At 36.0% G+C, this 24477-nt stretch overlaps 1 protein-coding gene across 1 annotated transcript in view; it reads right to left on the bottom strand.

Annotated features, from left to right (window-relative positions):
• Positions 1 to 24477, bottom strand: part of LOC150095284 (laminin subunit alpha-1-like) — a 1249242-nt gene that overhangs the window by 502203 nt on the left and 722562 nt on the right. The window contains exons 39-40 of the mRNA XM_090410638.1: positions 14573 to 14723; positions 1585 to 1783 (exon numbers count right to left, since the gene is read on the bottom strand). Coding sequence (XP_090266764.1) covers positions 1585 to 1783; positions 14573 to 14723 — 350 coding nt within the window. The remainder of the gene's footprint in view (positions 1 to 1584; positions 1784 to 14572; positions 14724 to 24477) is intronic.

Raw genomic sequence — 24477 nt, 5'->3', positions numbered from 1 at the left:
AAGATTTTAATCTGTTATATACTGCTCTTTGATGTCTATCTGTTAGCTTTTGCCCATGTTATCAGCTTCATATCCACTCCCATTTGCTCCAATTTATTTAAGAGAGTTGCATGTAACAGAATGACCATGATGGTGAGTGGTCTGTGAAATATTCCCTATGAGGATAGATTGAGGGTGGGTAAACTGCAGAAGTTGGTTGATAAGAGAAAAAGAGGGGGATATGACAGAAACATTTAAGTTACTCAAATGGTTTTATAAGATTGATGGAGAGGAACTGTTTTGAAACTTGGCTAGAAGCTGAAGAACAAGAGGTCATCCCTGGAAGTTGAGTAAAGGTATGGTTAGTAGGGGTGTGATGACCAGATTTTTCACTTGGAGAGTTATGAATGAATGGAATGGATTCCCAGTGTTAGCTGTGAGCGTCGGTTAAGCGGTTCAAGGAGAAGTGTGATAGTTTGTGTGGATAGTTTGGGTCTCTCACAATGAGTCTTCAGACTCCATGGAAGTGTCCATACAATAATAGTAATAATAATAATAATAAACATCTCATAATCATCTGCTTCACTCTTGCTTAGTTTATTTGCCTAAACATTTCCTATGACTACTATTCTGTGTTTTCTAGCAAATACAACATCCAACTAAATATCATGTCCTGTTTACCTCTATTACACATGGTATGCAGCAAGAAATATACAGATGGCAGTGTAAGATTACAATGAGGCTCCAATAAAAATCACTGAATCTCCATGCATAGCAATGAGCACAACCTTATTCATTTTCTGACACAGGTCTCTCTGTCTCTCTCACTCTTCCTTGCTCATGCACCATTTCTTGATTTCCTCTCCTTTCCTCTTTTTCACATTCTCTCTTTCTTCCATCTACTCTCTCTCTCTCTCTCTCTCTCTCCCTCTAATGTTCTGTTCACTTTCACACTTGTTCTAATGCATAAAACAATTCCCTTTCAAACCTCCTAATTTCCCCATTCAGCCCTCATGCCTTCATCACCAAGCTATTTCTCTCTACAAAAAAAAATCCTGCTCATACCCAATATCTATCTATATAGGAAAACCATGCCAACTTATAGTCTTGAACCTAGGACTAGTTTAACAACTGAAACTAGTGTGATCAATGAATTATAGCAAATGAGCATTAGACTCAGTACATTCAATACTGGATGTGTGAAAACATAGGCCACTTTCAATAATGTATAAAACAGTAATCGTGTGTGTGTGTGTGTTGGAGGAGGAGAAGGACAAGCCTTAATAAAAAATAATAATCAGGAAACAAGTAATACAGTCTTATTTAAAATGCTTAGAAACCGAGTAGCAAGTGCAAATAGCAATTTTTTTTCCACTCTCTTTCTGATTATTCCAATCCCAATGTAGTCATATAACAATAACTAACTACATACAAAGATGAAAAAAATGAGTAGATGATGACCATTACATCTGAAAACTGGTAAATGCCAAAAACTAAACTTGTTCCCTCACTCAAAAAATATACACAGCTGTATGGCTTATATTAATAATAGTTTAACAATATTAAATCTCTGATGTTAAAATTAAGTAGTCCTTCAAAGCATACCTGGATGGTTTTCTGTGCATCCTTACTGTTTAAATTAAGTTTCAAAGTTTCATTAATTGGTCTCCAGACTCGTTCATTTAGTGTACTAAAAATTTCATTCAAAAGAAGCTCTACATATTCATATTTTTCCTTATAAGTCATCAGCAAACTACTGTTTATTATCACTTCCTTGATCTCCTCTATTAAATACTTTGCTTTCCTGTAGGAAGGACATAATCAGAAATAAGATATTTTCTCAGAAGAAATAAGCAGATTGATAAAGCCATACACTATAATATGTACATAGTGAAAAATAAACTATTTTTCTTTTTCATTCTCTGTAATAAAAAAAAATAAAAATAATAAAAAATTGTAAATAAAATAACAAAAATAAAAATAATGAATAATATAATAAAAATAAGAACATTGAATAAACTAGTTATATATAAAATTATAAACTGTTATTATAAGATAAAAATATATGAATAATATAATATAATAATATTTTATTATATATAAAAATATATAATAATAATATAATATAATATAATATAATATAATATAATATAATATAATAATATTTTATTATATATAAAAATATATAATAATATAATATAATATAATATAATATAATATAATATAATATAATATAATATAATATAATATAATAATAATATAATAATAATATTGTTATTATTGTCAACTGTATCTCTAAGATTTTAATCTGTTATATACTGCTCTTTGATGTCTATCTGTTGGCTTTTGCCCATGTTATCAGCTTCATATCCATACCCATTTGCTCCAATTTATTTAAGAGAGTTCCATGTAACTCCAGAGAGTAAGGAACTCATTGAGTGAAGCCATACTATTCACACCAGCTGTCATACCTGCTCTTGAAATCATTTCAATACTTGCACACACAACGTCCAACAGCAATCTACTTAAATCACACACCACTCTATGAAAGAAAAATCTAGCTCTAACTTGCTTCTTGAGAGCATTCATCCTCAATTTCCAAGGATGCCCTCATATCTTTAACCCACCCAATAAAATGGAAAATTCTATTATTGAAATTCTCTATAACCCTTTCAGAAGATTTTAGATCTCAATCACTTGTCATTCTCCTGTTTGTTAGTGTCTGCAGGCTAAAAATTCTCAATTTGTCTTCATAATGAGTATTCCACAATCCTCATATCATTTTTGACACTCTCGTTTGCACTCTCTACTGAATCAGAATCACCATGAAATAAAGGAGACCACTCATACACACAATAGTCCAAGTGTAGTCTGATCAAGGCCACGCAAAGATAATAAGTGAGATGACATTCTCCCCCCCCCCCCCCGTTGGAGAGTGACCACGTGGTTTTGACTTGAAAGATGAATAGACAAGCAGGAGTATCAAAGAAAAGAGAACAAATGTGGAATTATAAGGAAGGTGATTATAATAGTCTTAATATATCAACTTGGGGTAGTTCCATGGAGGGAAGAATTGGAAGGCTGGGATATCATTAGTGCTTCGGAAATTCTGATGGAATATTTGTTAACAGCAATAGTAAGATGTATTCCATGAGTGAAGAAGAGCACACAATTTGGTGTAAAGTGGATGGATGACAAACAATATCAAACAGGAACTGCATATGAAAAAGAGGTCATGGAGGAGATATAGAGGGGTGGAGAGCAGATGCATGAAGAATATAAGACTCAGGTCAGGAAAGTGACTAGTATGATGAGGAAGGTGTAACTGGAATATGAGAAGAGATTGGCACTAAGATCTAAAGATAATCCCAAGGAATTTTTTAGCTATGTGGCCAGCAGGTGCAAAGGGAATGTGTTCCAAATACTGAGTACCCTGGATGTCAGTAAAGATGTGGGACTAGATGGTATTTCCCCATGGGTTTTCAGAGAATGTGGTAAACAACTGACAGCTCCATTAACCTGACTTTTCAATGAAAGTCTGGCTATGGGAAAGGTATTCAAGGAATGGAAGGAAGGTAAGATGCTGCCATTGCATAATGGCTGCAAAAGAAAGTAAATTCTAACTATACGCCAGTTTGTGTTTCATCAGTAGTTGTTCAGATCTTGGAGAAACTAGTGAGGGACCATATACAGCATTGGGTAAATGAGAGTAATGTTATCTGTGAGAGTCAACATGGATTTGTTAAGGGGCATTCTTGCTTTAGTAAAATGATTGCCTTTTATAATAAAGTGACAAGAGCAGTTGATGAGGGAAAGGCATATACTGCCATTTTTTGGATTTCACAAAGGCATTTGACAGGGTGCCACATGAAAATCTGATATTTAAGTTGCAACATATGGGTTTAGATGTCGGGTTAATCAACTAGATTCAGGATTGGATGTCTGATAGGTATCAGAGAGTTGTGTATGGTGGGGCAGTATCAAAGAGGTAGAAGGTTACAAGTGGGATCTCACAGGGCTCAGACCAGCTCCTCTAATACTCGATTACTGGGATGATTGATAGAAAACTGAAATTGAGGGAACATATTACAAAGGTAGTGAAGGTAACTGAGAGGATTGCTGCAATACTGAGAAGGATGCTGACATGCAGAGATAAAAGAGTTATTGTTCCATTGTATAAGACCCTGATCAGACCACATTGTGACTATTGTTCTCAAATTTGATCCCCAGGATTTAAAGGGGATAAATTAACTGTGGAAAGGGTACAGAGGCAGATAACAAATATGGTTTCAGGACTATACAATGTTAGTTATGAGGATCAGCTGAGGGAATTTGGACTGCAGAGTTTGGTAGATAGAAGAAGGAGAGGTGATATGATTGAGACTTTAAAACTGTTGAGAGGTAATTACAGAGTTGACACTGGGGAGTCTTTTGGTGGAACAGCAGGAAGGAGCGATGACAAGGAAGGGGCCATCCCTGGTAGTTGCAAAAGGAAGCTGTGAGCAAGAGGGTGATAATTGATTTCTTTGCATGGAGGGTGGTTGAACCGTGGAATGCATTGCCTGATTAGAGTGGTGAGAGCAAGAACGGTCAATGAGTTCAAGGAGTGCTATGATAGACTTTGTGTTTCCTAGGAAGGACCTCGCACGATGAGTCTTTTGACTCCATGGAGGCCTGAATAATAATAATAATTACAATTTTTGCTATATGACCATTGAACTTCAACTTCCAGTCTACTTAAACTCCAAGATTCCTAGTCTGGTCAGTTTCCTCTGGCATAATCCCACTAATATAATATAATATAATATAATATAATATAATATAATATAACATTGGATATTTAATCATACCAAAGTGGATGGATGACTTTACTTTTACTAACATTGAAATGATAGCCATTTTCACACACCCACAATTCCAGCCTATTCAAATCATTCTGCAAGTGCTGCATATCAGCTGCACTTCTGATTATCCTACCTATCTTTGCATCATCAACAAATAGCCTTATGTTGCATGTCAAATCCTTTTCAATTTCATTAATGTACAGATTGAATAACAATGAACCAAGATCATTGAAACACACCACTGCTTACTTCGAATCTTACAGATTCACCTCCCCCTTATATGACTTTTGATAACTGGCAGTCAGTCATCCTCTTATCCATGCTAATAGTTTATAATCCAATCTCATATTCTCCAATTTATGCAACAGTCTTCCATGCTGTATTCTGTCAAAAGCCTTAGCAGAATCCAAAAGTATCATGGCATATCCATTCCTCTTGCCTAACTCAGTGGTAACATTATCATAGAATGTGAGCAAGCCTAAAACACGACTTTCCCTTAGTAAACTCATGCTGTTCGTTGCAAAGTAGAGATTCTCTTTCAACCTTTTTCTGAATGCAAACCCTAACTGACTTTTCCAAAATCTTCACCATCACTCATGAGATACTGACTGGAGAATAGTTGAATACATTGGTCATTGCACTACTCTTGTGCAAATGGTATTACCATACATTTTTCTGCAGGAGTAGAAAAATGTATGGTAATACCATATGGTAGAATAGGGGGGGAATGTTTCCCCTGTTCTGAGACTCAAATTATATAGCCTGGTTAAAGGAATAACCAGTTCAGCTGAACACTCTTTTAGCATCCATGCTGATATCCCATCTGTTCCAATTGCACAATTCTTATTCAGTTTGTGCTACAGCTCTCATTGTATGAGAGTTTCCTCATACAATGAAAATGTAGTGGTGAGTTCAATGTTGAATATACCAGGTTGATAGTTTTTAGCAAAATGATTACTCATTAGTTGAACAATCTCTTCTGTGACAGTTACCCTATATGCAGCATACCATCTGCATTCAGTACAGTTATTGTTTCAAATTCACTCTTTCTTTTACTTGCAGCATAACTACAGAATTTTTTTGGGTTGTCTTTAACTTGCACAGCCAGTTTCTTTTCATACTCAGACTTAACTTTCCGTAAAACACTTGTGATTCTTCTGGCCTGCTGCTTATAATTATCATAACTGACATCATCCTTATATACACATAGTATTCCTTCCACATCATCTTTTTCTTATGCGTCTCTTGATTAATTAGATTACACATTGATTTCACTCCTATTCTATTTATTCTTCAAATTCTAGGGGCACATTCTGATATCACATAATTTAAGTATTTTTAACACTTCCCTTGTCGATATCTTTCCCATTATCATTCCCGATATCTCTCTCAATATGAATTATCATTTTGCACGTGTGAGTGAAATGAGTCTAATGATTTCAGGTAGATCTGTTAGGCAGAAATAACAGTAGCACAGATATAATAAATTTTGTTTAATCCTTTATCCAAGTGTGAGCAAACAAAGTTTGCGCCTGAAAGTATGTTCAGGACTGGGGTAAGGTAGTACAACACCGGGCAACTCGTTGCAAAAGGTGGAGCAAGCTTACATCACTCCTATCTCAGTATCTCCCATAATGCAAAACATCTCCTTGCAGATATGTATAATGTTATGCATTAAGGGAAGGGCCACTGCCCAGTCTAGTTTCGACCTTTATTGAGGTCTCTTCAGTGGGAGCCAGCCCAGATATGGAGATACCAGGCAGAAGCAAGCCCGCTGAAGAGGATATATAGGTCGAAATAAAGGTTGAAACTAGTCTGAGTAGTGGCCCTTCCTTTAATGCATAACATTAACATATCTGCAAGGAGATGTGTTTTGCATTATGGGAGATACTGAGATAGGAGTGATGTAAGCTTGCTCCACCTTTGCAACGAGTTGCCCGGTGTTGTACTACCTTACCCCAGTCCTGAACATACTTTCAGGCGCAAACTTTGTTTGCTCGCACTTGGATAAAGGATTAAACTAAATTTATTATGGTCTAACCAAGTGAAAAATAAACTTTCAACATCTTTCTCTAAATCCAGAGTAATTTAATAAAAAAGGTGGCACACCTTTTGGCAACTCCTATAGGTAGAAATGACCTTGCTATTGCTTCTGCCTGGTATCTCCACATCTGGGCCTGGCTCCCACTGAAGACATATGAGAGGCTCTGCTTGGGATAGGTTTTTGCCTGTCTCTGAGTAGGGCCACTGCTGAGATTATGGCTCTGGCTGGTGGTGGGGTGAGCCTGCCACTGGGTAGAGCCAACACTGAGAAGTTCTTCTTGGTGACAGGGTGGGCCTGTCAATGAGTGGAACAATGCTGAGTTGGGTGATCTTTCAGGATCATCTAATTTTTAGAGAAGTCTTTACTTAAATACACCTCAATAAAGGTCGAAACTAGTCTGGGGTGGCCCTACCCTTAATGCATAACATTATACATAAGGAGATGTGTTTTGCATTATGAGAGATACTGAGATAGGAGTGATGTAAGCTTGCTCCACCTTTGCAACAAGTTGCCCGGTGTCGTAGTACTTTACTCCAGTCCTGATGATACTTTCAGGTGCAAACTTTGTTTGCTCACACTTGGATAAAGGATTAAACTAAATTTATTATAGTCTAACCAAGTGAAAAATAAACTTTCAAGTAGCACAGATAAAATGTATAAAATCCAGAAACCTTCAGATTGAAGACATCAAGTATGAAAATTTTCAGATTTTTGGATAGCATATTAATTCACATAAGAGCTGAAGGTTTTAGGGGTGTGGATTATTGCATTTTAATTTACATATCCTAACTGTTCAAAAATTAAATGCTTGAAAAGAAATTATTTTGGCCATCAGTGAGATGAGTGTGGTGTATTATTTATTTAGTTATATTTTGTTTTTTAATGTAAAACCTCACCAAAAATAGACTTAAACATATACTATTCTCTGATGCTAAAAGTTAGATAATCCAAAACTCTGTTCTAGAGATCAAATATGAAACTTCTAAATAGCAGCAAAAAAAAGATAAGTTTTGGATACAATTTATTAGTTTTAATTTAAATTTAAGGAGAATCGCTAGATAGAATGTATAGTCTGCAGGTTGTTTACACTTGGGGAATTTGTATTTAAAAATAACATTTTAGTATAGTTTGTTAGTATTCTTTTGTGCAGTGTGTGAATAATGGCAGCAGCCACAATTCACATCATCAATTGCTTATGACAAACTCCTCCACCATTTCAGGACCACATTCTACACAGCATACCACAGGATTTTGGGGTAAGTCGTGGTTGCAGTATGTATGCATCCCAGTAGTTAGAAATGTGGCATGTGAGAGACAAGGGAGTGCATGTAAGCATATCATGTAGAAAATGGGAAGAACTTTGTGATTTAGAAATTAGACAACAGAACTAGGCAATGTTACAACAGAAATGGTTGAATACTGACTAAGAAAGATGAGTAGTTGATGAATGTTTAGGAAAACAAGCAGCATGTGAATGAAAATATAAAAGTAGGGAGTGTAGTAGGTTTGAACGATGGTATAGTTTTGGAAGATGGTGTTGATTGAGAGAATGAATGTCAAGCAAGAGTGGGTAGCTTGCAGAGTGAAATAGATGTGCTGAAAGAAGTGGAATGTACAAGTAATGAGTTGGAAAGCATGAAAGAAGAGATTAGGAGAAAACAATTTCATTGTTTTCTCCTAATTTCTTCTTTGATTGAATGGGACCCTGGGCTTCAGCCCAGGGCCCCATTCAATCAAAGGGCCCCTTCGAGGTCAAAAAATAAAAATAAAAACAATTTAAATTACAAATTTAAGAAAAAATAAATTATACGAAATTTTTTCGTACCTAGGTAACGTTAAAATCGTTAATTTGCAACATTATTGGATTTGAATTAAATATCAAATATCAATGTTTTAAATGACAGTAAATAGTAAATATGGCTCTGTCTTCTATTGCCTTTGTCGGTATATAGTAAAATCAAAATGTACTTTGTCAATTATGCAAATAATATAGCAATGTCGGAATGGGAGTGCAAGTCTAGCTCATCCAGCTCATCTAAAGCTTGTTAGCTTAGCGTAGCTCTCACATATATACTTTCTGCTCTCACCGTTTGACATTTGAGGTTATGTATAGTACAGTATAGTTGAATATTAAATAGTCATTTGTTTGGTGAAATGTTCAGATGTTTCGTTTCTTCACTGGTAAGTATCGGCAAAGTTTACTAAATACTAAATAAATATACATTAAACGTTAAACAACCTAATATGGTGGTGGATTTTTTGTAGTTTTTTTTTATTTCTTTTCAGATTAAATAAATACCTAAAAAATGTCTGGTAGAAAATATAAAAGCAGAGCTGAAAAACGAAAAATACAATTAAATAGAGAAAAAGAAAGAAGTAAATGTGCCAAAATTTCAAATTTTTTTGTATAGGAAAATAAAAATGAAAATCTAAACGATATAGGTGCAATAATAAGTGAAAGAGAGAATAACTTAACCGAAGAGAAACAGAAAAAACAACAAAATGTATATAACAATAACAAAGAATTACTAGGACTAAAATCACAAGCGAGAACCTCTAAAAACAATGTTGACGTTCACGGACATTCAGTATCAGATAAAAATATACAAGACCTAAATGATGACCAGCTCTCTGAAGTCTCTGTTGCTGTTTTACAAGAAGATAGTGATAAAGAGGCAGAAGAGGCTTTAAAAAATGCAGAGTTGCTTGCTAAATATGTTGACGTATGTGTGTGGCCTACACAGCTAAATGATTATTATTAAATCACTTAAGGAATTGAACAACGTAGATACGAATATAAATTAAATTACACTTTAATAAATATATCCAATATTTCGGCAACGTCACGTTGCCATCTTCAAAAGGAACTTACAAAAAAGGCATGTGCATGCAGGCACTACAACACAGTAACTGAGAATGAAGAAACTGTCTTACTTTGGCCAAACAGGCAGGACAGCAAATATCAGAATTTCTAAACACAAGGACTACATCCGTTTTCACAAGTACAGCCATTCTGGTCTTGCAGACCATGCTCTGGATACACGCCACAGAATATGGTGGAAGAAAGCTACAGTAATACACCGTAGCAAATACAAATTTGAAAGATTATTTATGGAATCAGCCTCAGCCCTAAGAAACTCTCCAAACCTCAACAAATTTGGTTGTATGCAACTGCCCCAAATTTGGGAGGCTTACATCAGCAGACCTTCAGCCCAACGGCCAAGAGCACCTACTTAGCCCGCTAGAGGGCACCATCAGGACTTTTAGGAGAACAATACCTTCATCTCTTCATTCTCGGTTACTGTGTTGTAGTGCCTACGTGCACATGCCTTTTTTTGTAAGTTCCTTTTGAAGATGGCAACGTGACATTGCCGAAATATCGGAAATACTTATTAAAGTGTAATTTAATTTATATTCATATCTACGTTGTTCAATTCCTTAAGTGATTTAATAATGCATAGCCAACGTATAAGCCTGTCTACGAGAATTAACAGCCAAATGATAATTTTATTAATCACTGTCTCTCACATGAAATGACTTATTTCCAAATTAAGATCCAAAAAATATATATCCAGTTTCAACAAGGTATTACAAAGAACAAAACAGATCATTTTCAAATAAGTTCTTTGCGAAAAAAATTAAAAATGGTCAATTACTGGAAAGGTCTTGGTTGTGCTAATCTACCAGTATGGGAAGTGTTTTTTTTATCTAGTGTGCAAACTTTTCTCTGAAATCCCTTCTCAATACACAACCGGATTCTCTGACTGGAAACATATAGGACCATGTTTATAAAGTCACGAAAATTTTAATGAACATAGCAAATCATTGTTAGTATGGTTAACACATAAAGAAAATAAGTCTGTTATTGATGCAGGAACAACTAAGAAAAGATACGGAATATTACTACAATGTCCTAAAACGTGTTATTGCAGTTGTGAAATATTTAAGTGTAAGAGGTTTAGCATTCAGAGGTCACGAGGAAATATTTGGCTCTCCGCACAATGGTAATTTTATGGGGGCTCTGGAATTACTAGCAGAGTTCGATCCGTTCATGCCCAGACTTGGGTTAATTTTGGTTAATTGGATAGGCCCCAAAAGAGTGTTAGGCCAGGGCCCCAAAGTTAACAGTCCACCACTGGGTAAGAGGTGTGATGTATGGAGATTATATGATCTGTGGTGTGCAAGATAGAATGCCAGAAAAGTGTTTGCCTGGAGGAACAATTGACAGTGCGACAATGACAATTAAACAAGGTGAAAGAGAAGAGTGGATGAGATGACTGTGAGAGAGTTAGATGTGAGAGTTAGAGTAAGATGGTGGGCACAAATGACTTGAGAGGTAGTGTGAATAGGTGGTGGTGTGAAGAAGTAGTGTGAACAAGTTAGTGTGTCGATGCAAGGAAACTAGAATATCAGGGTGGGCAATAGCAGGAGTGGCCTCTTGTGGGAATAATCTCTTAGAAGAAAGGGAGAATACATCATGGGATGCTAAATCCAGTGGAGTAAGTCTTGAGGGAATAATAATAGGTATAGAAACAGTGAAAGTGGCTTGATTATTCTTTATATAAATGATAGGAGTATCTGGAATAAAGGAGATGAGTAGGTGGCATAAACTGCATCAGCGTATCCAAAGATTATTGAGATCATTGAGATATGGTTGATAGAAGATGATATACTAACAGGTATAGAAGTAGCAGGATATAGCATTTTTCAGCAGGATACGAAAAGCAAATGCAGTGGTGGAGTATACTGCTTATAAGTGAGAAGGTGTATCTTCTTATGGTTTTGAGAGTATATGATATTAAATCAAGGTGGGAAGGACAGGATATTTAGTGAGGTATAAGCCAAGGAGTACAGAGGGTGAAGAGCAGGAGATGATTAGGTAGTTAAGCTTGGTGAGTGCAAAAAAAAAAAAAAAAAATTATTGTTATGGGAGATTTTAACTACAGCAGTATAAATTGGGAAGAGGAAACTGCAAGTAGAAAGGAAAGGAATTTCTGGAATTTTTGAGGAATAACATGTAGTACAAGGAACATAAGGTTCAAGAGCTTTGGATTTAGTAACGGCATCAGAAGATTTCATTACAACTGAGGTAGCATTTTTGTCTCTCCATTGAAAAGAGTGACTGTGCATATTTGACTTGGAAGATGAATATATGTGCATGAGTATCAAAAAGAAAGGTATTTATGTGGAATTATAAGGCAACTGACTAATAATAACAGAAATCAGTTCAGGACAGTTCCATGGATGGAGAAACTGCAAGGGTGAAATATCATCAGTGCTCAGATGGTGAAGGAATATTTATTAGCAATCACAAGTTGTATACCACAAATGAAAAAGAGAGGACAATTTGGTGTAAAGTGGATGACAAACAATATCAAAATATGTCTCTGGCCAGGAAAGTGACTAGTATCATAATGAAGGCAAAACTGGAATATGAGATAAATTGGTCCCGAAATCTAAAGAAAATCCTGAGGAATTCTTTTATTATGTGGCCAGTAGGAGGAGGAATGATTATGGAAGAATGACTGATGCAAAGGGCATAATGGGGTTGTTCAATGAACAATTTATTAGGGTATTTCATCATAGAGAATTAGGTTTTAATACTAGAGGGAGATGGGGCAGGTTCAAAGTTTACAAGTGCAGGAAGATAATAGATTTCAAATACTGAGTTTTGGATGTCAATAAAGCAATGGACTGGATGGAATTTTGCAATGGGTTTTGAGAGAATGTGCTAGAAAATTGATAGCTTCATTATGTTATTATTATTATTTGACGCCTCCAGGGAGTCCAAAGGCTCATCAAGGGAGGGCACCTGCTCTACAACTCTGTCTCCACCACTCAATCCACCAACTGACTGCAAGTATACCAGCACCACCTACCACCACTACTATTTCCATAGACAATCACAAAGATCAATGCCCATGGCAGGATTCGAACCCACAGCCCTTTGGCTGTAGAGCAGATACGCTAACCACTCGGACAGACAGGCTGGCAATTATTGCTTCCTTTTGTGTTACTTTGTCCATCCTGAGCCTCCCATTTCTACTACCTGTCTTGCACACCTATTGTCTCATTCTCTATACTTTCATAACCACCTTTTCAATCTTTCCTGTCTTAATCTCCCATTCTTCCACATTACCTCCCACTTGATCAGATTCATTCTCTACACTCACTTCTCTACCTTCCAGCAAGTCTCTCCAAGTGATTCACACCAAAACCATTCAAATGCAGTCCATCACTCTTATGCAGTTCACTTTGTCCTTTTTGGTTGAAGTGAGGCACTTTTTTTTAAAAAAAATTCATACCTTTTTTTAAAAATTTTAGATTTTTTTAAGTTCGTTACAGATTAACTCTGTAAAGGTATAACTACTATATTGTCGCAGTTAAGTGCAGTTTTATTTTATAATCAATTTTTTAATAACTAAAAATCTAAAGGAAGTTGTAAACGAAATGTGTCTCTCAGAATGTATCAAATGACTAAGTTTGGTTAATAGTTCAATAGCTTTCCAACTGCATGGACCCAAATATTTGCATTAAAAGTTTAATGAAAGCAGTTTGATGGTAAAAATTACAAAATATAGATCCAGATTTTGCCAAACTAATTTCTTCCTAAAAGAAATAATTTCATCCATCTCATAAAGCCGTATACTATATCGATGGTGCTGTACTGCAGGAAGTGTATGTGATTCAAGATTTGGGAGTGATGGTTGACAGTAGACTGAAGTTTTGGAGGCATATTGCTAGTGTTGCAAAGAATGCACATCATAGTGCTACTATGATAAGAAGTACTCTAACATGTAGGGATAAGAAAGTGGTTTGTGTCACTGTATAAAGCACTGGTCAGACCACACTTGGACTATTGTGCTCAAATGCAGGCACCTGGTTTTAGTGTGATGTGGAGACAATGGAGAAGGTCCAGAGGCAAGTGACTAAGACAATATCAGGACTTAGGACTATTGGCTAAGGAGGGAGAGGTTGAAAAAATGTGGATTACAGAGTTTAGTGGATAGGAGTTAGAGAGGTGATATGATAGAGACATTTAAGTTAGTGAGAGGATTTTATTGGATTAGTCCAGGTGAGATTATAAAAAAGAATAGAATGCAAAAGAGGAAAAATCAGAGGTCACCCCTAGAAGTTTTGTAAGAGTATGATGAAGAGGGGTGTGAGGAGTAGATTTTTTACATGGAGAACTGTCAGTGAATGGAATGCATTAGCAGAATGTGTTGTTAATTCAAAGAATGTTAAGGATTTTAAGATTCAGTATGATACATATGTTGTCAGTTGAAAGAACCTCCCACACTGAGTCTGCTGACTCCAAGGAGGGTGCAATAATAATAATAATAATTATAATTATTGAAAATTTAAATTTCCAAATTTTTGTTTCTGTTGCATGTATATGGGATTTGTATAATTGAAAATGTAGTTAATAATTTTTTAAAAATGTTTCCAATGTTTGATAAAAAATAAATACTTTTATAATTATTCCTGTTTGAATGAAATATTATTATAACATCTCCAAAACTGCCTTTACTTGAGAGTGCATATGCTGATGTTACTAAAATTTTAAAATTATTTGACAATTTTAAAATAATGTAACTTAAATTAACAAAAATCATTATAATGATTATCACATCTTTTTTTAATCATGAATTGAAAATTAATATATTGGTGAATAAAAACAATTCACTTAAATATAAAGTTTTACCTCAATTCTCTTTGAGTTTCTTCTTTCTGAGAAATCAAGTCACGTTCCTTTATTGCTTTTAGAATATTTCTGGATATCTCAATTGCTTCCTCAATAGTTATTCCCATGCCAAAAGAGTCAAGTCCATGTGTCTGCAGCAAGTGGATGGTGTCTGAAATGTTTTAGTATTCAGACAGTCATAATAAATATATGTAAATTCTAATTTAAACATTTTCTTCAGAACCTTACGTTTTCTCACATTTAAGAGATAGACAAGGTTTGCTATAGAAAAAACTGTTATGGGAAATGCACTGCTCTAAATAAAGAAGCGTAGAAAGGTCCTAGCCAAAGTTGGTGTCTAATGGAAATTATTGCACTATATATATATAATCTGTGTGTGTGTGTGTGTGTGTGTGTGTGTGTTTTCTTGGTTTCGATAAGTTTGCTATAGTAAAGACTGAGATCAAACATTATCTTTACATTGTTCTAAATATAATAATACTTATAAACATATTTGTAAATAATCAATTTCTTTCCTAATTAAACTGAATTGTAGAAATTTGTTTTTATGCATCCTATTTCTTAACAATTGATTACTGTACAATTTTTGTAGCCACCTTCTACACTAATAATGAGTGACCTACTCAAGAACATATTTAAACATGATCTGGGATGAACAATGAAATCACCACCGATTGCTCCTGTTGTTTAACAAAGGAGAGCAAAAAAATAGGTGTATATGTGTGTGTGTGTGTGGGAGATGCTATACTGAGAACATACTTAGTGAAAATGAACAAACAGAAACAGAGAAAAATCAGATTAAGATCTAACTGTTCAAAAACTGAAAGTAAGCTCATTCAGCTAATGAATGATCTTGTTAAAATCAAGTATTTCTATCTCTTATAATCATAAAATGGCAGGATATTTTGAAGTTATTTATTTTATTTATTTATATATTTATTTATTTTTTTTTTGGTGAGGGAAACAAAATTTTCTTATAATCATTTGATGGAATAACCACCACGCTAACCTTGACCTATTTAAACATCCGACAATTACAGGGTTGTAATGTGCCCACTGAAACTGGAATAACATTTAGATACTGCTGAAATAACATAGATAGAAAGCATAAATTAATTGATATATTTCATCTATGTGGTCTTTTGGGTGGTTAATGAAATCTAGGTAGTTATCCACAAGTGACATCACTGGATGTCATATGGTCACTCCTTTACCTCATAGAGATGGGGGAGGGGGGGGGGTTGCTGAAGCCTTCTACTAGAAGAAGTGGTAAGGTCACAGATGCCCTTTCCCACATGGAATTAATAGGACAATCACAAACATCCCTGCCCATGGCAGGATTCAAACCCACAGCCTCTTCGTTTGAGAGTAGATATCCAAAGCACTTAGCCAACCAGGCTGGCAAAATTAAAATTTCAGAATAGGGACTATTTACAAATTATTGAAAATTAAATCTGAACATTATGTTATTATATATCTGAAATATGCAATGAGTTACATAACATCCTATCTCTTAATAAATGAACCATTCATCAGAAAAGTCCAAAAATTCAATTATCCTCATTATTTGCAGTTTTGCTTGTTCGTGTGAATACTGTTCCAATATCCAACATTGGAAAGGTAAAAAAAAATAATAATAAATAAATAACTCATTGTGATGATTGATATTTGCAGTTTTACAAATGATCTGAATATTGAATTCAGATGTGGAAAGACTTTTATTGGGATTATATTGATCAAGTGTATATAATAAACAACTAAGTTATACCAACTAGTTTCACTAACTAAGTCTGTTGGCATCTTCAGGGTACATAACTGATGTAAGGCACTTAAAAGTAAAAAACTGTTACAAACTATAATCAACCGATTCCAATTATATTAAACAAAGAACAGAGCACGTACAATGCATGCATAGAGCGTGCATGATATCACTTGTTGTTATTTAGGAACGGTCTATAGTTGGCACTATAATTCAGTTCTGGCGAGTTGAAGGATCTGATAAGGGTCTTCCAGATCATAGGCAAGAATAGTCCTTGGTTCCTGTTAAGGTTTTGTATACAGTGGGCAACTGCTGTGGCCTCCTTAAAAATTCGGGAGCGGAAGTCCTCCTCCATGTAAGGAATTGTGCTTCTATCCCACTCTATGGTATGGTTCGTTCTTGAGAAATGAAAAGCTAATCACGATTTTTCTTCTCTGTTATTATTGACTCACCTATGTGTTCTTTTTGCCTAATTTTAAGGCTCCTTGAAGTTTGGCTGATGTAATTCAAGCCGCACAAGCAGGGTATGTTATAAACTCCAGCATATTTGGAGAAAGGATGGCTATCTTTTGGAGATCTTAAGAATTTTCTAATCGTTTCTGTGGGTTTAAAGGCCACTCTTATTTTATGTGGTCTAAGGAGTCTAGCAATCTTATTGGAAACTGTCCTTAAGTATGGAATGATGATGGTAGAAACATAATGTATATCATCTTGTTGTCTTTGCCGGGGTTCAGAGAAAAGTATCTTGTGGACGCGTCTTCGAGGAAATCCATTCATGGTAAGGTTGGTGGATATCAGGGATAGTTCTTCCTGGAGGTCTTGTTGATCTGTTGTAAGAAGAGAGGCACGGTTCTTCAACATGTGTACAATACTAAGTTTCTGAGAAATATGGTGGCAGGAAGTGAAATGTAAATAACGTCCTGTATTGGTAGGTTTGCTGTAAACTGAGAGGTTGATACCACCATTCGGAAACTTCTTAATTAAAGTGTCCAGAAATGATAATTGGTTATCTTTTTCAAGTTCTAGAGTGAATTTGATTGTGAGAGGAGAGGTGTAGAGAGCTGATTTTGTTAAGAAAGAAAGCAATTTTGTTATCGCAAAATTAAAACCTTTTTTAAGTATATTATTATTATTATTAAACAAGACCTCATGGAGTCAAAGACTCATCTAGGAGGTCCTTTTATCTCACACACATCTCATCATACCGCGTCTTAAACACATTCAAACTCCTTGCAGACACCACACTCTCAGGCAAGGCATTCCAATCATTCACAACTCTGCAGGAAAAAAACCTGCCTCTCACTCCCCTACTCACACCCTCTTTATACAGTTTCCAGGGATGACCTCTGGTTCTCCCCTGATCTCCCACTATTCTCTGTAGAACTTCTCCACCATTGATCCTATAACAACCCCTTACCAACTTGTAGGTCTCTATCATATCTCCCCTCTTCCTTCTCTCCACTAAACTCTGCAAATTACATCTTTTCAATCTTTCCTCATACTCGACATTCCAGAGGGCAGAAACTACCTTAGTCAGTCGCTTTTGGACCCTTTCCAACATCTCTTCATCCTTCTGAAAACCAGGTGACCAAATCTGGGCACAATAGTCCATGTGTGGCCTAATCAAAGCCTTATACAATGGAACAAGAATCTCCCTACTTCTCCATGTCAGTGTCCTCCGCATCATTCCCAAATGTCTTCGTGTTGTCTTCACAATTTTGGCGATGTGTCCCCTAAATTTTAGATCCTTATCCACTATCACCCCCAGATCTCTTATTTCCTCTACTTCCAACAATATATTCTCACCAAGCATAAATTCTGCATTCCATCTTTGTTTTCCAAATTTTAAAACCTTACATTTTGCAACATTGAACTCACATCCCCATTTCCGTGCCCAATCACTCAATTAATTCAAGTTTTCTTGCAAGGCCACAACATCTTCACTACTCTTTATGGTTCGTCCCAACTTTGCATCATCTGCAAACAACTGAATATCTCCATCCAAATCTTCGCCAATATCACTAATATACAAGTTAAATAGTAATGGCCCTAAAACAGATCCCTGAGGCACTCCACTTGTGACTTTCCTTTTCCTAGATAGTGCGCCCCCATACACAACTTGTTGATACCTATCAGATAGCCATTCTCCAATCCAATGCACTAATCTAATATCCAACCCCATCTGCTCTAGTTTGACTGTCAACTTATCATGAGGTACTCTATCAAAAGCTTTTGCGAAATCCAAGTATATTACTGTGTATCCTTCTCCTCTGTCCAAGGAAGCAGTCACTTTATTGTAATAAGTAAATAGATTACTAAAACATGACCTCCCTTTAGCAAATCCATGCTGTCCATCAAAGATTATACCATTGTTGTCAACCCAACTCTGGATCCTAGTTCTCACAAGCTTCTCCAACAACTTAACCACAACACCTGACACACAGATAGGCCTATAGTTTGATGCTTGAGTTCGATCACCTCCTTTATGAAGTGGCACAATCTTGCCCTCCTTCCACTCTTTAGGGACTTGACCAAGTGCAAGAGTCTTATTAAAAAAATATGTCAAGGCAGGTGTCAACTCTCTGGCACATTCCTTCAGAATACGTGGTGATATATTATCAAGTCCCACAGCCTTATTTACATCTAGTTTACTCAACTCCCCAAACACCTCTTGCTCATTTACAGTCAGTCTCTCCTCTCCATCATCAACTGCTCTTAATCTCTACATGAAGTCACATTCACAAGATTGAAAGATCTTTATAAACTGCTCATTAAGTATCTCCACCACACATTCTGCAACAGCTGTCTTTATACCATTTCCTCCTCCAATCAATGTCATCCTTCCATAATCATTCTTTCTTTTGCTGGCTACATATCGAAAGAACTCCCTAGGATTCTTTTTGGCTTCATTAGCTAACTGCTGTTCATACCTCTCTTTAGCTACTCTCACCAACCAAGTCACCCTCCTTGCCTGGTCTTTGTAGACCTCATGAAATTAGTTACTTCCACTTCTCTTATGCTGCCTCCACAGTGCCCTTTTTCTCTGTATTGCATGCTTAATCTCTTTATTCATCTATCTCACACCTACCTTATTTAACCTTCTCACCCATGGTATACATTTAGACATTGCATCTACTAAATATTTTTTGAAAATCCCCCAAGCTGCATTGATCTCTTTTCCAGCTAACTCCTCATTCCATGCTACACCTGTAAGCTGTCTCCTGAGCTCTTCATAATCACCCCCCTTGTAGTTCCACATATACCCTTTTTTCACAGGGGTCCTTGCACTGCTGGCAACCACCCAAGTAATCACCTCATGGTCACTTTCACCAATTGGTGGATGATTTGATACCTCATTGATAATTACATCCTCCGATGAGATGACCAAATCCAAGACCCTTAATCCTCGTGTGCCTTCTGTTACATACTGTCTGAGGTAGTTATTCCTCAAAAACTCAAGAAACTCATTTTCTTTAATTCCAGTTGCTATCTCTTCATTCCAGTCTATATTGCCATAATTAAAATCACCCATAATGATCACCGTTTTCTTATTTGCTTGGCTTATTTGACTATACATTTCACTATCACCACCATCCACATTACCAGGTCTATAACAACATCCCACCAAGTAATTGATTCTATTCACCTCTATCTCACACCATACTGCCTCAAAACCACTGGCCCCATTTCCCTCTTGGATCTCTACCTTGTATGGACATAACTCTTTCTCTATCATCAATAGCACCCCCCCTCCCATATTGATCTCCGGTTTTGTTAATACATGATCTGATAAATTAAAAATAACTTTGCTGTTAGGTAGAGAAGGTTTTGACTTAAAACATTTAAATTGTTCTTTTAAAAATAGAAAAAGATTATTCCAAAGTTTCTGTTTTTAAAAGAACAATTCCATTCAAGACAAGCGAAACACATTTATTTTAAAACATCTCTGGCACTTCTATGTGAACGGACACAGCATACCAGATTTCTTTTAAGCCAAATAGATTTAGACTGTTATCAGATTTATGACGATATTTCTAGTACTTTAGACCAAGATATACGGTCGCATTTGGACAGAATGATCACTATTAGCTATGACAAAGCCTTTACAACAAGCAAACGAAACCAAATAAAAAAGTTTTAATGATCTTTATACAAAACGTTTTAAGTCAAAACCTCCTTTACCAGACAGTAAAGTTATTTTTAATTTGGTTTCGTTTTGTATTAACAAAACATTAATTTTTAAGTATATTGATCTCTGGTTTTGTATTAACAAAACCAGAGATCAATATACTTAAAAAATGTTTCAATTTTGCGATAACACCTCATAATGTTCCTAAAATGGATATCATTTGTAATATAGAAAAGGCAGTCTCGTCGTTACCAGAACCCATAGCTAATGATATTAGATTAAAAAGTAGTATCATTCTCTCATCTTCCAGAACTCCTAACAAAAACATCACTACTCTGGAAAAAAGAACATTGTATAGGTTGAAGAAAATGAATCTTGCATTTATCATCACTGAATTGATATTCATTGTCATTTATCCATAGAATGAGTTTGTTCATATTAGACTACAAGGATTCTGTATTGGAAATGCCCTTTATCATCGTGCTTAAAATTTTGCATTATTGGCAAATAATTATACATTACAGCTCAGAACAACATCATTAATATACAAGTTAAACAATAATGGACCGAGTACAGAACCATGAAGAATTCTACTAGTTACCATCCTTCTCTTAGATGCATCACTTTCATACATTAATCTGATACAAACCTATTTTGCTTATCCATCCCTTAGAATACGTATAGCAACATGCAGTGCGAAATCCAATCAAATGCCTTCACAGAATCTAATAGTATTTTGGTATATATGAAATTTTCTTTTCCAACTCTCCACTCACTCACTAATAAAATTTTATCCCATCATTTATATCTTTTAAAATTATATCTAATCTTTTACACCTCTCTACTAAATGCCATAGTTCACAACCGTTCAATCTATGTTTATCAGCACTGAGAAAGGATTAAAAACAATTTTAATACTTCCAATATTTCGTATCCATCACAGAGACATCTTCAGGGATTACAAAAAAACATTTTGTAACAAAACATACACAAATATAATACAATAGTGAGTGAAACTCAAATCTTATCTAGGTGGTGCACCCTTTATGGACATTTGCAGGTGACCTAGGATGTAAAGAAGGATCTCTGATAATTAATGTTTCCCAAATTTTGGGAAGTTTAATGCAACCGTGTTTGTTTAAATTTGGTTGATTCCTGAGTGCAGATGCAGATTCAAAGAATAGTCTTTCATTTTTGAATTTACTATGGATGAGCATGGTGTTTTTTTTCCAGGAGATCCTGTAGGTTGTATCCAAAACATGGTCTGCAAGGCCAGATTGATCATAATCATGATTGCATATGTATGACTTGTGTTCTTCTAACCGGATTGTTGCTGATCTGCCTGTCTATCCAAATTAAGCCAGTTTACAGGCACAAGGCAGGCACTGGCTTACTTCGGACAGACAGGCAGATCAGCAACAATCCGGTTAGAAGAACATACTAATAAATAATAAAAGCAGTGGTAGAGTACTACTTATGATAATAAGTGATGAGTTGTGTCCTCTCAGAGTGGAGATATGAATAAAAATGGCACTAATGGTTTTTAGAGCTTATGGTGTGAGTTGGAGGTAGGCAGGGCAGGATATTTAGTGGGGTGTTGCTAAAATCCAGGGAGCTAGAGAGTGAAGAGCAGGAGATGTTTAGGCAGTTAAGCTGGTAAGTACAAAAAGAGAGGAAGGAGGAAGCTGAATGTAGTAGTAGGGGAATGGAAAATTTCTGGAATTCTTGAGGGACATATGTTTTGAGGTGCACCATGTGGTAGAAGGAACATGAGGTTCAAGAGTTTTAGATTTGGTCACAGCATCAGAAGATCTGATTATAATTGAGATGGCTTCTCTGCCCCCACTTTGACTTGGAAGATGAATAGATATACAGGAGTATTAAAGAGAAAGGAATGTATATGAAATTATAAGGCAGGTGATTAAAATAACCTTAGAAATCAGCTTAGGACTGTTCCATGGATGGAATATTTATTAACAGAAATGGCAAGCTGCATACTGCAAGTGAAAAAAGAACACAATTTGGTGTAAAATGGTGACAAACACTACGAAATGGAAACTGCAAATGAAAAAGAGGTTATGGAAGTGATGTAAGAAGAGAGGTGGAAAGCAGATGCATGAAGAATATTTAGACTCTGGCCAGGAGAATGACTAGTATAGTAAGGAAGGTAAAAATAAATTATGAAAAGAGATTGGCCCCGAGATCTAAAGAAAACTGTCAGGAATTCTTTCGTTATGTGTCCAATAGGAAGAGGAATGATTGAGGAAGATTGGATAAAAATGGGAGTAGAGTAACTGATGCAAAAGATATAGTCGAGTAAACAACTTGACGATGTCGATATTTCAACAACTCCACTTTATTGAACTGTTTCATCCTGGAGAAGTAAATTGTAATACTAGACAGATGAGGCAAGTTTGAGGTTTCAAAGTGCAAGAAGAGAGTGTATTCCAAATACTGAATACTCTGGGTGTCAATAATTAAATAGGACTGGATGGGATTTCACCACAGGTTTCTGAGAGAATATACTAAAGCCACATCAATGGAACTAATAGTTCCATTGATATGGCTTTTCAATGAGAGTATGGCAACAGGAAAGATGATCATACAGTGGCACTATCTAACCCTCTTTCCACTCCCGTGGAAAGAGGGTTAGATAGTGCCATTGTATGACAGCAGTAGAAGAAAGGAAGTGTCAGACTATACACCAGTTTGTATTTCATCAGTAGTTGTTAAGATTTTGGAGAAATTAGTTAGGGATCATTTGATGAGTCTTGGACTCCCTGGAGGTATCAAATAATAATAATAAGTTGATATGCACTATCTAAGTTGCAGCAAATGGGTTTGGATGTCAAGGTAGCAAATTGGATTGGTGATTGGCTGTCTGATAGGTATCAGGGAATCGTGTATGAGGGAATGGTATCAAGGGATCAGAAAGCTACAAGTGGGGTCCCACAAGGCTCAATACTGGGACCTGTATTGTTTAATCTTTATAACAATCACACTGTCAATGGATTGCGGGGGTTATATTCAGTCATTTGCAGATGATGTGAAACTGGGAAGGATTATTAGCAATAGTGCAGATGTGGAAGCCCTTCAAGAGGATTTGAATAAAATGCATAGATGGGTAAATGAATGGGGTAAGGGTTAACTTAATTTTGATAAATGTAAAGTCTTGAAGTTTGGGATACATCTATGGGTGACTGCATAGTCTGTTGGAGGAACTGTACTACAGGAAGTAGGGAAGGCAAGGGATCTGGGGATGATGACTGACGGGAAACTGAAATTTAAGGAACATATTGACCATGAGAGATAAAAGTCTTGTGGCCCCATTGTACAAAGCTTTGATCAGACCACATATGGATTTATGTGATCATATCTAATCCTCAGGATTTCAAAGTAAATTAAATTAACCTTGGAAAGAGTGCAGAGGAAGATAATGAAGATGATATCAGACTGTATAATATTAATTATGAGGATAGATTGAGGGAATGTGAATTGCAAAGTTTTGTAGATAGAAGGAGAGGTGATATGATTGAGACATTTAAACTGTAGAGAGTTAGTTACAGAGTTGACACTGGGGGGAGTTCTTACTTTTAGTGGAACAAGGAAAACAAGCAAGGACAAAGGGCCATTCCTGGAAGTAGCGAAAGGAAGTTGTGAGGAAAGAGGGGGTGAGGAGTGGTTTCTTTGCATGGAGGGTGGTTGAACCACGAAATGCATTACCTAATAGAGTGGTGAATAAGTTCAAGGAGTGGTATGACAGACTTTAGTCTTGTAACTCCATGGAGGTCCTGAATCGTCACTCAAAATTAGACTTAGGTTCAAGTCTAGTCGCCAACTGGAGAAATTTTTTCTAAGCCTATTTTTGACTGTTTCCGAGTTAATTTTTGATTGTTTCCTATTTTTGAAGTTTATCTTTAGGCAAGCTGGCAACTCTGATCCGCCCGCCTAAGGATAAACTTCACCCTTTAGCACACCCAGGAGTGTATGAAGTTCCATGTGACTGTGACTTGGCCT

The sequence above is a fragment of the Typopeltis vanoorti genome, chromosome 20 (assembly GCF_054136105.1).
Source record: "Typopeltis vanoorti isolate ZY-2024b chromosome 20, IOZ_Tvanoo_1.0, whole genome shotgun sequence".
Classification (NCBI taxonomy): Eukaryota; Metazoa; Arthropoda; class Arachnida; order Uropygi; family Thelyphonidae; genus Typopeltis; species Typopeltis vanoorti.
Note: the sequence above shows the minus strand (reverse complement) of the source record. Positions and strands in the feature narration are given on the sequence as shown.